Below are 16209 nucleotides of genomic sequence, written 5' to 3'. Positions count from 1 at the left end.
TTTATTCCCCCCAACTATATTTCATTTATTTATTTATTTTTAGATGGAGTCTCGCTCTGTCGCCCAGGCTGGAGTGCAGTGGCTTGATCTCGGCTCACTGCAAGCTCCGCCTCCCTGCAGCCTGTAGCTGGGACTACAGGCGCCCGCCACCACGCCCAGCTAATTTTTTGAATTTACTTAGTAGAGACAGGGTTTCACCATGTTAGCCAGGATGGTCTTGATCTCCTGACCTCATGATCAGCCCGTCTTGGCCTCCCAAAGTGCTGAGATTACAGGCGTGAGCCACTGCGCCCAGCATGGAAGTATTTTAAATATTATGATTTAAAAAAGGAGCATGATTGCCCTCACTGCAACATGTATTAAGCACCTAGATCAGGTAAGGCACTTTGCTGTTTGCTACTGAATGTTTGGGGAAAGGGAGTGACACATAGTTTCTACCCCCCAAATTCAGTATTTCAGGGGATAAAGACTTCCAAAAACATGTAATTATAATTCATTCTGAGAAAGGCTGAAACAGAGGCAAAAAGCAATGGAAGAAATGGGATAAGCATAACTGGCTCTACCTAGAAATGAAGTGGATGTCTGACAAGAGCTTCTCAAGAGTAAATATTTCTGCTAAGCCTTAAAAGCTGAGTAGTTCTCCGGAGGAAAAAATATATCAAAACAGGAAAATAAAGGGAAGTGCAGGCAGATGGAAAAGTTCAATGAAGTAAGGTTTTATGAACATTCATGGCCTCTAGAGGATGGTGAGTAGACCAGGGTTTTAGGAGATGTCGCATAATATTAGCCCAGGCTAGTCTTGGAAATCCTTGTATTCCACACTAAGGCATTTGGACTTTATCCTTAGATTAGGAACTGACAAAATGCAATCTATGTTTCAGGAAGATAACAGACAGCAGTGTGGTGAAATGGAGTAAGAAAGACAGAATAGAGGCATATGGAATTTAAATGTAAAATAGATGAACGATGAGCAGAAGTCAACAATGAATACTAAAAGGAGAGGAAAGTAGTATTCTAGAAGGGATACTAGCATTTTTCTTATTCTGGGTTTCCAAAGGCTAAAAAATTTTTATAACATGCTGCTTCCACACAGAAAACGCTCCTCATTAAGAGCACTGAGTTGCCACAATATTTTCTAAACAGAACATGTCCTTTGGATTAAAATGAGAAATTCTATTTTACTTCAAAATAGATTTTGAGAAAACTTTTAAGATGGATAAATTTCTGGCCAGTCAATAGTAAAACACCTAAGGCAAGTATAGTTCACTAATAATGATAACTGACACAAAATGTGGACACCCTACCTTGATAGTTCTGTCCAAAGAGGCACTGGCAAACTGATTGTTATCTTTGGGGTTGATCACAATCTGCATAACATAATGGGTGTGTCCTTCAAACACTTGTGAGCAAGACCATTTTTTATCCCAGTCCCAGAGCTTAATAAGCATGTCATCTAGGCCAAAAGAAAGTCTCAAGTTAGTTGTAATTTCTATTTTTTCACTTCATAAGTAAGACACAGTCTTTAGAGGAAGTAAACCTAACATAAACCACATAATCCATGACTTACAGAAATAGAATCAAAACCAAATAGAGTTTTCAAAATGCTTATTTATCTTAAAAATAAATTTAACTCTCTACAGAAAAGTGGAGATAAAATAAATAAAATAGATTAGAAATAGCAAATATAAAAATTTTGTGAAAAAACTTAAAAATTCAGTGGGCATTAAAGAATGACCAAAGAGTCATACAAGTTTGATTAGAATCTAAGCGTGACTGAATACTGATAGCAATTACTATGTAGAGAACAAGCACTTGCCCTCATAAGATTGGTTTTTAAAAAGCTTTAAATTACTTCTCAATTTTTAATTTAAACACATTTCAAAGAGCTATTACCAATTCAGTGCTACCTCTTTTGCCAGTCCTCCAAGAGGTCTACTAATTTATAGACAATACCAAGGAGCAAACTAGTCTGATTATGAAGATTGAACTGACTAGGTTCTATGGCAATCTGCCAAAAACTCACTCATCAACATGTAAATGACCTTTCTGTTCAGCAGACATTTAAACATCTAGACTTGTAGGTCTTCTCTGACAGGAATTGGAGCAATCATTACCCAGATCCTAAGTACAGTTGATACTTCATTAAAGTACAAACACAAGCAGCATCAATAGCACAGTAATGGATCTAAACAGTTTAAAGGCTGCTTGGAATTAGAATTCTATTTGTAACAGCAGTTAAAGAATAGCATGTCTCAGTGAAAGAAAATGAATTACCCAAAGAGACGCACATGACCAAAAAAGGTCATCTCTTACCACTGCTAGTTAGAATGAAAGGCTGGGTTGGATGAACAGCAATACAGCGAATGTAGTCTGAGTGTGCTTCAAACATATGAACTCTCTCCAGAGTATTGTAATTGAACACTCTAATCTGCATGTCATCCTAGAAACAGAAATTTTAAAACCATCATCCCTATTATCAAGTAAATTACACAAAAAAACTGCATCACAGGCTCAAGGAATGAAGTCTACGCTTCAAAACATTGCTGTAATTAACATAACAAATTGGGAATCAAAATCCTGCAACTAACTTACATAATCATTCACCAATTCAGAAAATGGGAATAGAGATTCATATTAATTACTTACCGCTCCTGTCACAACCCAATTCTTCCTTGCAACAAACTTTGCAGCTCGAACAGGAAGATCACATACTTCAAATGTCTTCACCAGTGTCTTTAAAATGTAAAAAGAATACACAAATTGAGCTGTAAGAAAATAACCACAAAATCTACTCTGTTATATTTCAAACATCCAATTTTTAAGATCACTTCTCATTTTAATATATTCTCAGGCTAAAATATAAAAGGTCAACATTAAAATTTTTTAAAAAGACGAATTATCTTTTAATAGATTCAAAATTACAACACTTTTTAAAAGACAAGAGAAAGCAAATGTCCACAAGATGTATTCCAGATCCTCTGTGCTCCAGCCCTTCCCTCCCTTTTCTAGCCTCACCTTTGGCTACTCCCAGCCTTACCTCTGCTCTTGTTCTCTCTGCCTTGAAAATCCACCCATGGAAACTTGTACTTCCCTTTCATAATGTAGCACCTCATAATTACGTTTAGTGCCAATCTTTCCTGCTAAGCTCTCCAAAGGCAGGAATATTTTTCACACTGTATAGGCAGAAGCTAGAACAGTGGCTGGCACACTAAATTAGTGTGTAATAAGTATTTGTTGAATGAATTAGCTCTTAGTTTCTTTTTCTTTTTCTTTTTTTTGAGACAGTCTCACTCTGTCACCCAGGCTGAAGTGCAATACAGTGGCACAATCTTGGCTCACTGCAACCATCGCCTCCCAGGTTCAAGTGATTTCTTTCTTTTTTTTTTTATTATACTTTAAGTTCTAGGGTAACATGTGCATAACGTGCAGGTTTGGTTACATATGTATACTTATGCCATGTTGTGTGCTTGCACCCATCAACTCGTCAGCACCATCAATCATCATTTATATCATGTATAACTCCCAATGCAATCCTCCCCTCCTCCCCCCCATGATAGGCCCCAGTGCGTGACTGCTTCCTTCCGCTCAAAGTGATCTCATTGTTCAGTTCCCACCTATGAGCTCGAGAAACACATCGCGCTGTTTCGCTTTTCTTCTTGTCGCGCACACGCTTCTGCACGAAATGGTTTCAGCTACTCCATGTCCCTACAAAGGACGCAAACTCATCTTTTTTATGGCTGCATATATTCCACCGGCTGCTCACTATTGCCACATTTTCTTAATCCAGTCTGTCAGATGGACATTTGGGTTTGATTCAAGTCTTTGCTATTGTGAATGTGCGCAATAAACATACGTGTACACTGTGTTCTTTGTAGTAGAATAATTTATAATCCTTTGGATATACCCAGTAGTGATGGCTGGGTCATATGGTCATCTAGTTTCTACGATCCTTAGGATGCCATAGCTGGTGTTTCCATTAATGGTTGAACATAGTTACAATCTCCACAACAGTGTAAAAGTGTTCTATTTCTCCACATCTCATTCCAACACGCTGGTTGTTTCTGAGCTTCTAATATTGCATTTCTAGCTGGTGTGGATGTATCTGCAGTTGTGGTTTTGAATTTGCATTTCTCTGATTGGCGAGTGATGATGTAGAGCATTTTTCATGTGTCTGTTGGCTGTATGAATATCTTCTTTTGAGAAATGGTCTGTCATATCCTTTCCCCACTTTTTGATGCGGGTTGTTTGTTTTTTCTCGTAATATTGTTTTGAGTTCTTTGTCGATTCTGGATATAGGCCCTTTATCAGATGAGTGAGGTTGCAAAAATTTTTCTCCCATTCTGTAGGTTGCCTGTTCACTCTGATGGTAGTGTTCTTTTGGCTGTGCAAAAGCTCTTTAGTTTAATAGATCTCATTTTGTTAATTTTTTGCTTTTGCTGCGTTGCTTTTGGTGTTTTAGAGCATGAAGTCCTTGTTCCCATGGCCTATGTCCTGAATGGTACTACTAGATTTTCTTCTAGGGTTTTTTATGTATTAGGTCTAACATTTAAGTCTCAATCGCATCTTGATTAATCTTTGTATAAGGGGTAAGGAAAGGATCCAGTTTCAAGCTTTCTACTTATGCTAGCAATTTTCGCCAGCACCATTTATTAAATAGGGAATCCTTTCCCATTTCTTGTTTCTCTCAGGTTTGTCAAAGTATCAGATTGCTGTAGATTGCGGTATTCATTCGAGGACTCTTTCTGTTCATTGGTCTATAGGCTGCTGTTGGTACCAGTACCCAATGGCTTTTGGTTTACTGTAGCCTTGTAGTAATAGTTTGAAGTCAGGTAGCGTCGATGCTCCAATTTGTCGCTTTTGACTAGGATTGTCTTGGCAATGCGGGCTCGTTTTTGGTCATATGAACTTTAAAGCAGTTTTTCAATTCTGTGAGAAACTCATTGGTACTTGATCGGGGATGGCATTGAATCTATAAACTACGAACCTTGGGCAGTATGGCCATTTTCACAATATTGAGTTCTTCCTATCCATGAGCATGGATGCTTCTGCATTTGTTTGTGTCCTCTTTTGAATTTCACTGAGCAGTGGTTTGTAGTTCCTTGAAGAGGTCCTATTACATCCTTGTAAGGCTGGATTCCTAGGGTAATTCTCTTTGACAGCAATCTGCTGAACTGGAGAGTTCATTCCTGATTTGGCTCTCTTGTCTGTTACCTCGGGGTGTCACTGATCCAGCAATGCTTGTGATTTTTGCACATTAATTTGGTATCCTGGAGACTTTGCTGAAGTTGCTACGACTTAAAGGAGACTTTTGGGGGGCTGAGGACGATGGGGGTTTTCTAAATATCAATCACTCCATCGTCATGCCTGGCACAGGAACATTTTGACTTCTTCTTTTCTAACTGGATTACCCTTGGACTTTCTTTCTCTTGCTGATTGCCTAGCCAGAAACTTCAACACTATGTTTTGAATAGGACTGTGAGAGAGGGCACTCTGTCTCGTGCCAGCTTTCAAAGGCAACAACTTCCAGTTTTCATTCATATGATATTCACTGTCGGGTTGCATCAAATGAGCTCTTATTATTTGAGGGGTACTTCCACCAACTACCGAGATTTACTTGACCGCTTTTAGGCATGAAAGGGCTGTTGAATTTGTCAAAAGCTATTTCTGCATCTAATTGAGACAATCATGTGGTTCTTGTCTTTGGTTCTGTTTATATGCTGGATTACGTTTATTGATTTGCGAATGTTGAACCTCAAGTGATTCTTATGCTTCAGTTACCCAAGTAGCTGGGATTACAGGTGTGCGCCACCATGCCAAGCAAATTTTTGTATTTTTTCATACAGACAGGGTTTCACCATGTTGGCCAGGGTGGTTTCGACCTCCTGGCCTCAAGTGATCCACCCGTCTCAGCCTCCCAAGTGCTGGGGTTACAGGCGTGAGTCACCACACCTAGTCAGTCTTTTTGAAATTGAAACCCGTAAAAGTGACTCATGAATAAGGTACAATTCTTTTGCATGGTTTAGCAATATGATTCCATACAAATGTTATTATTTATTTTTTTTTAAAAATGAAAACACAGTGACCTGTATTTTCCTCCGAGCTACTCAGAATGGAATTATACACATAGGATAAAGGTAGAAAACTAGAAGACCCTCCAAGAAAAAGCAGAGACAATGGTATACCTCTATATTCTCCTTCTTTGATGCCTGTTCTTAAAAGTCTGAAAGCCAAACTATCATTTTCCAATCCTTTTTTGTATCAGAGAGCAAAAAAGAAATAACTAAGAAACCAATATAATCTTACTGCTTGATTAACTATGTGCACTAAAAAAGTAATAGGGACCAGTTCATAAGAACTGTCCCACTCTGACTTTTCAAGCCAGAGTTCAAAGATTCTTTAGACAAAGGCTGAATGAGTAGGCACTTCAACTCCAACCTGTAGAATCACTACCAGCTGACTATGATACAGACACCGAGAGTAGACAGAACATGCAATCTGTAATACAGCAGAGTAGACAGAACATGCAATCTGTAATACAGCAGAAAAATCCACACAAGCTCATGAGGAGCCAACAAACTCAGGGATCTAAGCAGTAAAAATAAAGCAGCTGCAGAGCAAATAGCCAAGGCTCAACGCCATGTTAGGGGCTATGACTGATGCAAATGAAGAGTAAGAAAAGCTACACATGCAATACATACAAATACTCAGTGTAGATTAGGAAAGTAAAACTAATGACTAATACTTATATGGTACTTAGGTTTCATATACAATTTTATCTAATTTTATCTTTTTGACAATCCTGTGACATAGGGAAGGCAATAATATCATCTTTACTTTAGATAAACAAAGAGGCTCAGCATAGTTAAAAGGCTAACCTATATAATTTAATCAGCAAGTTGGCTTCAAATCCTAAAATACTGTGTTTTTTAAACCACTGCATGTACCACCTCAAAGAATATATAGTATCTCCTTATTTGAAATTCAAGTACATTTAAAACCCTTTTACTTCCAAAACCTTTTGGCTCTCTCAAGAATTTGCCCTCAATACAGGAGTGGTAAATACTGTTGGTGATATGAACACAGGGAAAAAACAGGGAGAACCAAAGACAGATCAATCATTCAACAAAGACTTACTATCTACTAGGAGCCTGACAGTGTATCAGGTAGTGCCTCATGCACTGGACCAACAGTGGGAAATAAGATGAGGGTAATCCTTGTCCTCACAGAACCTCCATTCTTGGAGGAAAGAAGGAAATTAAACATGAAATTACCAATGAGATAAATTATGAAAGGGGAAGCAGATGGTCCTGTCATAGGGCAGAAAAAGATATAGAAGAAAAAAAGGAGGCAAAGCGGAAATGCAGATAAAACAAAGATATATTACAATAAAGCCTAGAGAAAGATAAGTACACCTGGTCTTTAGAACATAAGATGATCAAGTGACAGAGCCGAGAGACAGGTAAATGTAGTTGATAAGAGGGAATCCCTAGGAATAGCCAGAGAGAGAGGACACCAACATATCTGTTAAACATAAAATCAGAAATACTTTAAACATCTCAAGAACAAAAAGGAAAAAAAAAAGCAGTTATTTGCATCAAAGCAAAAAGAATTCACAAGATAAAGATCTGAAGTTGTAGAGAACACAAATACTGAACTAGTGATAAGTGAAATGCATATTATTCATTCATTGAACAAATAATTATTGAGCACTTACTATGTGCCAGGTAATGTTATAGGCACTGAGATACAGCAGAAAACAAAATGTTAATTTATATAAAATGTCACTGATGGACTATGATATGGTTTGGATTTGTATCCCCACCCAAATCTCATGTTGAATTGGAGGAAGGCCCTGGTGGGAGGTGACTGGATTGTGGGGGTGGATTGGAGGTGATTGAAGGTGGGGATGGATTTCCCCCTTGCTGTTCTCGTGACAGTGATTTCTCATGAGATCTGATGGTTTAAAAGTGTGTGGCACTTTCCACTTCGCTCTCTCTCTCCTGCCATCATGTGAAAAAGGTGCTTGCTTCTCCTTCACCTGCTGCCAAGATTTTAAGTTTCCTGAGGCCTCCCAGTCATGCTTCCTGTTAAGCCTGTGGAACTGTGAGTCAATTAAACCTCTTTCCTTCATAAATTACCCAGTCTCAGGTAGTTCTTTACAGCAGTGTGAGAACAGACTAATACAGGGTATAAGTTTAGTGTACAGTCATTTCTGTTTCATTACAGTGAGTATAAAAGTGAAAAGGTGTTCTTAGGTTTACTTCTGGCTTTGGTTCCTTGATCCTATTCTGCCATTTTAAATTCCTCAAATATGAATCTCACCTGGATTTCAAGAACTTAACTTTGGACATTAAGGATAATTACTACATAAGTAGACACAACTGTATGGTATAGTGCTAACTATATGCTTTGTACTCTTAAATACAGTCTAGGAAGACTAGAAAATATGAGATAAACTAATTTGAAGGATATGTTATTTACTCAGGTGAAAGAGAATGAGTCAAGCATTTAGGCAGAGAATCTGTAAGATGCATGTATAATCAAAAGCTGAGTATAAATATTTCCCTGATATAATCTATATAGCTGAATGAAAGATTTATCTGCATATCATTACATTGGGCATTTGGAAGAAAAATAAATAAATTTAAAAATATCATTCTTAAGATAGAATATTCACTGAATGGAAAATTAACAATTAAATACTTTAGCGAGTGATCCTATAATGCCATCAGTTTTCTCAATTTCAAAAAAGAGCTAATACTACCTAAGTCAGAGTTGTCATATTTAAATATTATATCTAACATACCCAGGACAGTTTCTCCTACAAACAATCCCCTCATAAATGTTAGTTCCTTCATATTTAAAATACTTCGTACCAACTGGAGAAAGCGGTTTACATATAGCTTCTGGATTCTGTTACAGTATTTGTTCTCTTTCATTATAAACACAGTCTAACATAATATTTTATTTCTAATAAAGTCCTGAAAAATTCCTACCTGTGTTTCATGATTCCAAACACACACACTGCCATTGTAAAGACTTGCCAACATCCATGGCTCTGTAGGATGCAAATCCACACTCTTAACTCGATCAGATCTAGCAGTTAGCTTTCTTTTGATATCAAGTCGCAGAGGCTAAAAAGAAACATTAAAAAAATTAAATTGCTAAGCCAAATAAAATATGTTTGAGATCTTAACTAAATACAGTGCATGAATAGGCCTACAAAACAATTCAGTTACTACTTCGCTAAGCTTTTGACACAGTTTCAAGTCTAAGCACCTATTTCTTCACTCACACATGCAAAAAAATCAGAATATTTAACATTATAAGATTTACAGCAGTGGTCTTCAAACTTTTGCTCTAAGGATTCTCCTTAAAACTTTGAGGACCCCAAAGAGCTTTTCTTTATGTGAGTTTTATCTATTGGCATGTTACCATGTTAAAAATTAAACCTGAGACAACTCTAAGATATTTATATATTACTTCATTTTCAAATAACAAAAATAAATCCAGTGCATGTTAACTAAAATAACGTTTTATGAAAATAACTATGTTTTCAAAAAAATTTGGTGAGAAGAGTGGCAATATTTTACATTTTTGCAAAACTCTTTACAATCTGACTTAACAGAAGACAGATGGTTTCTCACTATCTGCTTCTGCCTTCAATATGCTGTGATATGTTCTTTTGGTTAATGTATACAAAATAACGCCTGGTCTCACAGACACATAGCTGGAAAGTGAGGAGTATTTCTTAATAGTTTTTTCAAGTAATATGATGTTATTCTTCGAAATTCGAGAAGTGGTAATTTCTTAAAGGTTACTTGAAAGGTAAAAATCTGAAACCGTATCAATCAGCTGTTTATACTTTGTTACATTAAAATCCACTGGCTTAGTCCATACTTTGAATGGATCTTTCTCTCATGCATGTTTTTCTAACATTAAGCATTGGTCATTTGGAAAATGCTGGTTCACTGAATTATGCACATCTTCTAGATGCTAACAACATCATTATACTATAAAAAAAAGTACATTCACTAATTTCACCACCTACTTCAACTGATAAGCCTTTAAGCATTGGAAATCCATCAAGTTCAGTGAGTTTTTCAAAATTCAAACTTTCACTTGAAAGCTCTAATTTTATCATTGGCAACAAATACTGTCAGGGACCAGCCAATCTCTTTCAGGTTTTTAAAAAATGTCTACCAAATATTCAAGTCTGAATAAGCAGAGTTTCTCATTGTTTCAAGTAAAGCTCACAACTTAAAAACGGTGCAAGTGTTTCCCCTTGAGACAACCACCATACTTCAGTATGCAGTAGAACTGCTTTATGCATACTCCCCATTTCACCACACAGAATTTAAAAGATGCATACTCAAGTGTGGAGAGGTAATAAAATTTTTACTGTTTCATCAATGACATTCTTAAGTGAAACTGGCTTTTTAAAAAACTGTGTAACAATGAAGACTATACTAACAGTACAATTTGGTGTCACTTCACTAGCAGTTTTACCTTCCATTAGTTTTACACCATCAGTGCAAATATCAACATTGTGAAAGGTGCCAATAGTGTCTCACTGTTAAGAAAATACTTTTAATTTGTGGACCTCCTAAAAGAGTATTAGGGACTCTTAAGGAATCGAAGACCACATTTTGAGAACCTCTAGTTCATAGATTTATCTAGTAAAAAAAAAAAAAATTTTTTTCTTTTGAGTCTCGCTCTGTCGCCCATGCTGGAGTGCAGTGGTGCCGATCTCAGCTCACCGAAACCTCTGCCTCCTGGGTTCAAGCGACTCTTCTGCCTCAGCCTCCCGAATAGCTGGGACTACAGGTGCATAATTTTTTGTATTTTTAGTAGAGATGGGGTTTCACTGTGTTAGCCAGGATGGTCTCAATCTCCTGACCACATGATCCGCCTGCCTCGCCCTCCCAAAGTGCTGGGATTACAGGCATAAGCCACCGCGCCCGGTCAATAAATTTTAAATATTCACAAATCAAAATTTTGTGCCCAGGTCAATAGTGTCACATCAGGAAATATTCTGAAGAAGTGTTATTCATAAGTTCCTAGTAACCATAAAGCATAATATCGAGTTCTTTGGAGAAAAGTGGTAGATTTATCTTGGCAAAAATGTTAGTAAATGGTAGGTAATGTAATGTATGATCAATAAGGGTTATATCCCTGTGCATGATGGCCTTTGGTGTCAAATGGGAATGTTTGAAATATTTCAATGGATTTAAATTACAGAAACTTACTGAAAATTGGAACAATTTAAAACAAAAATTAAAACATTCTCTCAAGTCAGAAATATGAATAGTTTATAATAGCATTTTCAAGCCAAATTCTTCCTTTGAATTACAGAACAGACAATTATTTGAACAACTATTTTCTCCATTCTCCAAAAAATGTCATTCTAGGAGAAAAGTTAATTCATTATATACAATGATATTTTAGGGCAGTGGGCTTAATTGTCTCTAGGAGGCATGCTGAGAAAAGATGATTTAAAATACATTTCCCCTTTAACAGGTCTTAAACACAACCTAAAAGCTCATTTGGCAAGTTGAGTTACTGTCAAATCTTTATTGCTGTGATCTTCTATGATGATCATGAATGGGACAGAAATTTAAGGTTACCTTTGAATATAAAAAGAAGATCTAGCAGAGACAATTTCCTGAGACAACACCTCACAACGCTTTTACTCATCTTTTTGGGGTTATCAAATTTGGGTCATTGACTACTTCAAGTCTTGTTCTATCCACACCTCCTTCACTTTCAGCAACAACCTTTACCACTTACTTTAAAATATCAGAGTTCTCTGGCTCTTCTCTTCAATTTCCTCAAAAATGTTTTCACTGTCATCAGTCCCCTCCTCTCTTCAATTTTCTACTTTCTTTCTTTCTTTTTTTTTTTTTTGTGAGACAGAGTCTTGCTCTGTCGCCCAGGCTGGAGGGCACTGGCACAATCTTGGCTCACTGCAACCTCTGACTCCTAGGTTCAAGCAATTCTCCTGCCTCAGCCTCCAGAGTAGCTGAGAATACAGGTGTCTGCCACCACATCCAGCTAATTTTTGTATTTTTAGAGACGGGGTTTCACCATATTGGCCAGGCTGGTCTCGAACTCCTCTCCTGACCTCGTGATCTACCCACCTCGATCTCTCAGCCCCAATTTTCTACTTTCAAATAATCATCATCTTCACATTCCCTGCTAGTTCAGAAAAGCAAGGCTTTTTACTTCATCCATTTCTGAGTTCTGCCCCATAAATTACTATTATAAATTTTAACTTCCCTTTAAATCTCTATGGAGTCAATAGGCATAAAGTGTCTATTGTGTACCAGGCAGGAACCATGGTGAGGGTTTTCATATAAGCCAGCATATCTCACAATTTTCCTCCAGTAATGAGCAAACTGGACACTTACAAATTGGGAACATTTTACTTTAAAATATTTTAAGTTATTGATTATTGAGTAAAAGTGATGCTCCATCAGTTGGGCCAGGGAACTCTGAGCAACCCCAGTAAACCTCTACATACTCCCAAAGCACAAATCTCAGTTTAAAAAAGAACAGGCAGCCAGGCGTGGTGGCTCATGTCTGTAATCCCAGCACTTTGGGAGGCCGAGGCAGGCAGATCACCTGAGGTCAGGAGTTTGAGACCAGCCTGGCCAACATGGTGAAACCCCGTCTCTACTAAAAAATACAAAAAAAAAAAACAAAGGAAAAAGAAAAAAAATTAGCCAGACGTGGTGCAGGCCTGCTTCCCAGCTAATCGGAGGCTGAGGGCTGGAGAATTGCTTTGAACCTGGGAGGTGGAGGTTGCAGTGAGCCCAAGGACTGCACCACTGCACTCCAAAGCCCTGGGCGACAGGAGTGAGATCGTCTCAAAAAATGAGATCGTCTCAAAAAAAAAAAAAAAAAAAAAAAAGGAACAGGCAAGGGTTCTTGTGATAGTATTTCTCCCAATAGTTAAGTAACTATCTTGAATAAGACAATGTACTAGGTACTTTGGGACAAAGATGATTAGGATGCTCACACTGTATCCTCAACTCTAAATGTTTCCCTCCATCTTCCAAAAGCTGGATGCATTCAGGACTCAGCTTAAATGCCACTGCCACCAGTAAGACCTTTCTAGTTACCCTAGCCTGAAGCATTCTTTCCTAGGGAATCCTACAGGATTTCATTTTAACTGTTCATGGTACACTTGTGTACACACCTTTTCTTGCTTTCTAGAGTAGATCTTCCTTAAAGCCAGGGTCATTGCTTATACATGTCTTTATCTCCAGACCACCTTATATATTTGAGTATGGGGGTTTAAAGACAATACCATAACATAAAACTAGAGTGTCACGATGGATTTAAATTTCAGTTCCACCACTTATTTCAGATGTGCAATAGTGGGCAAATTTACTTAAGCTCTTTCAAGTTTGACTTATGCAAAACAGAAATATTATTATTATCTACCTCTTAGTGCTGTAAGAATTAAATTCAGAGTTAACCAGTTAGAGCAGTGCCTGACCTACAGTAACCACTTCACAAACATATAACTCTATCTCCCAGCTGCTGTGAGAATTAGGCAACCATGTTTAGCAAAGTGCATGGCACATAGCAAATACTCTATGGTAAATGTACAAATGAATAAATTCACATTTTATATTTTCCACAAAGGATTTAAAATATATTAAAGAATGAAGGCAATATTTCATTATATAATTACACTGGTAAATGTAAAGATGGCAAAAGAAAATGAAATTAGGCAGATCCAAGAGCCTTTTTCAAAAACATCCATTACTGCAACCACAGCAGACCCAAACTAGAGCAGGTAGTTAGTAATATGAAGTGCTGTAATTAAGAGGCTTGAGGTTTGTTCAGTTCAGGGACTGTAACCCGGGTGCCTAAGAGAGTCCACGGATGGTGCTAGCTTCAGCAGCATATACACTAACATTGGAAGGATACAGAGAGAAGATGAGTGTGGCCCCTGCGCAATGATGAGACGCAAATCCATGAAGGGTTCCATATTTTTTATAAAACGAAATTAAAAAAAAAAAAAGTCCATGGAATGAGAGGGGCGGGGTCTGTGAATGAGTGCACTAAATTTTATGCAAAATATTTGTTTCTCTGTGCATTTTCTCTGGGAGTATTCCTAAATTTTCTTCTGTTTCTAGTTCCAACTTTGCCACAATTAACCTTGTAGAAACATAATTTAAAAAAAAATTTTAAACTGAAGATGAGGGACTTAATCCCTAGCGTCTTCAAGCTCCAAAATGTTTGATTCTGTGCTTCATAACAAGTTTTTCTTAAAGGCAGAAAAACATTTAAATGTAAAATATTTTTTTTTTTNGCGCAATGATGAGACGCAAATCCATGAAGGGTTCCATATTTTTTATAAAACGAAATTAAAAAAAAAAAAAAGTCCATGGAATGAGAGGGGCGGGGTCTGTGAATGAGTGCACTAAATTTTATGCAAAAATATTTGTTTCTCTGTGCATTTTCTCTGGGAGTATTCCTAAATTTTTCTTCTGTTTCTAGTTCCAACTTTGCCACAATTAACCTTGTAGAAACATAATTTAAAAAAAAATTTTAAACTGAAGATGAGGGACTTAATCCCTAGCGTCTTCAAGCTCCAAAATGTTTGATTCTGTGCTTCATAACAAGTTTTTCTTAAAGGCAGAAAAACATTTAAATGTAAAATATTTTTTTTTTTTTTTTTTTTTTTTTGAGACGGAGTCTCGCTCTGTCCCAGGCTAGAGTGCAATGGTGCGATCTCGGCTCACTGCAACCTCCGCCTCCCAGGTTCAAGCGAATCTCCTGCCTCAGCCTCCCGAGTAGCTGGGACTACAGGCGCGTGCCACCAAGCCCGGATAATTTTTTTTTTTTTTTTGTATTTTCAATAGAGACGGAAGATATTCTTACACTATTGCTTTCCTTCCTTATTATTATAACACTCTTGTGCAAACTATTCTAGGGCATTTTTTAGGGTTATGGTGATAATAACAGAGTGCTCTAACAATTACTATTCTTACCAGTCACTGTATTTTCAAATGCATGAAAGCACACCAGCCAGCGTTATAAACAGCACCCCCTTCCTCCCAACCCTTCTCCCCTTAGAAACCTAAGAGCTGAGATACCAAAGCATTTGAAATTCCATTTTGACTCCATATACATTTGTTTTGGCTTCTCTGCTTGTTTACAGCTTGTAGCCAGCACACACTATTCCCGGAATAAGCCCAACAGGAGTGCAGATTAACTACCACCGTTTTAAAAGGAAACTTTAGTTTTACCAAAAGCCTCCTACGGAGTTCAACATATTCGGCCTCTGTATTTCCCTACACCACCGACCCCGCTGCAGACTGCAGGAGCTCTGGCAAGCGCCACAAGCGCCAGAGGAGACAGAACCCCTCACTAGCAGGCGTTGCCTCCCCAAACCACCCCAGTCCCCTGGGCCCCACCGCCTTCTCCCTTCCTGGAATCAAACTGGACCAAGACCCTGCAAGGCCGGAGGCGGCTGCCGCAGCGGGAGCCCAGACCACTGCTTACCGCGGCCCTCAGTCCAGAAGCTCCAGGAATCGGCCGTAACCTATGGGACCCCGCTCCCTTCTACGGGGTCTGGACCTACCATGGCTGTGTCGGTTCGATCCCTGGCACCTCGTTTGTTACTGGCTACGCAGGCCCTGAGAGAAACCCACCGAGCCTCTGACCGTCAGACTGACTGACGTGGAACTTCCGGGAGCCGATTCTCGCGATAGTCAGAGGCCAGGGCCGAAGCGCCTGCGCAAACGGCGCGCAGACACATCCTTTCCCAAGACCCGCCCCAGTTTCCTAGGCAACGTGGCCTTCCAGACCGCTGGTAATGGACCTGAGGCCGCCGGGAAGCGAGGGGTGTGGCGTAGACCACCAAGGGCCGTGTCCTGGTGATGCTAAGCTTGGACTCCGACCAGAAGATTAGAGATTGAAACGATGAGGAAAACGAAGGGCCTAATCCCCGCTGGACGCTAACTGCAGGGCAAGCTCCCCGGTGCTGGAGTTGTGTTTCAGGGGCCGAGAACCGCTATCGGGCTTCCTCGGACTCTGGCCCTGAGGGCGGGGAACGGCGACGGAGAAGGCGTAACGAGACTCTTAAGTCCAGTGTGTTCTGGGGGCTTGTTGTGAGGCCCAGAGAGTTAGTTCTCTGCAGGCCCTGCCCCGGTCACTGATTAAAGCTGAGAAGAGACGCGCTGGGCTGCG

General features: G+C 38.8%; 1 protein-coding gene across 1 annotated transcript in view; it reads right to left on the bottom strand.

Moving 5' to 3' along the window:
- COPB2 (coat protein complex I subunit beta 2) overlaps positions 1-15780 on the bottom strand; it is a 36575-nt gene extending 20795 nt beyond the window's left edge. The window contains exons 1-5 of the mRNA XM_017853670.1: positions 15602-15780; positions 8997-9134; positions 2647-2733; positions 2314-2440; positions 1285-1453 (exon numbers count right to left, since the gene is read on the bottom strand). Coding sequence (XP_017709159.1) covers positions 1285-1453; positions 2314-2440; positions 2647-2733; positions 8997-9134; positions 15602-15604 — 524 coding nt within the window. The 5' untranslated portion in view covers positions 15605-15780. The remainder of the gene's footprint in view (positions 1-1284; positions 1454-2313; positions 2441-2646; positions 2734-8996; positions 9135-15601) is intronic.
- Positions 15781-16209: the final 429 nt, after the last annotated feature.

Source organism: Rhinopithecus bieti, unplaced genomic scaffold (assembly GCF_001698545.2).
Source record: "Rhinopithecus bieti isolate Rb0 unplaced genomic scaffold, ASM169854v2 scaffold_35885, whole genome shotgun sequence".
Taxonomy (NCBI): domain Eukaryota; kingdom Metazoa; phylum Chordata; class Mammalia; order Primates; family Cercopithecidae; genus Rhinopithecus; species Rhinopithecus bieti.
The sequence above is the reverse complement of the archived record's forward strand: the minus strand, read 5'-3'. Positions and strand labels throughout refer to the sequence as shown.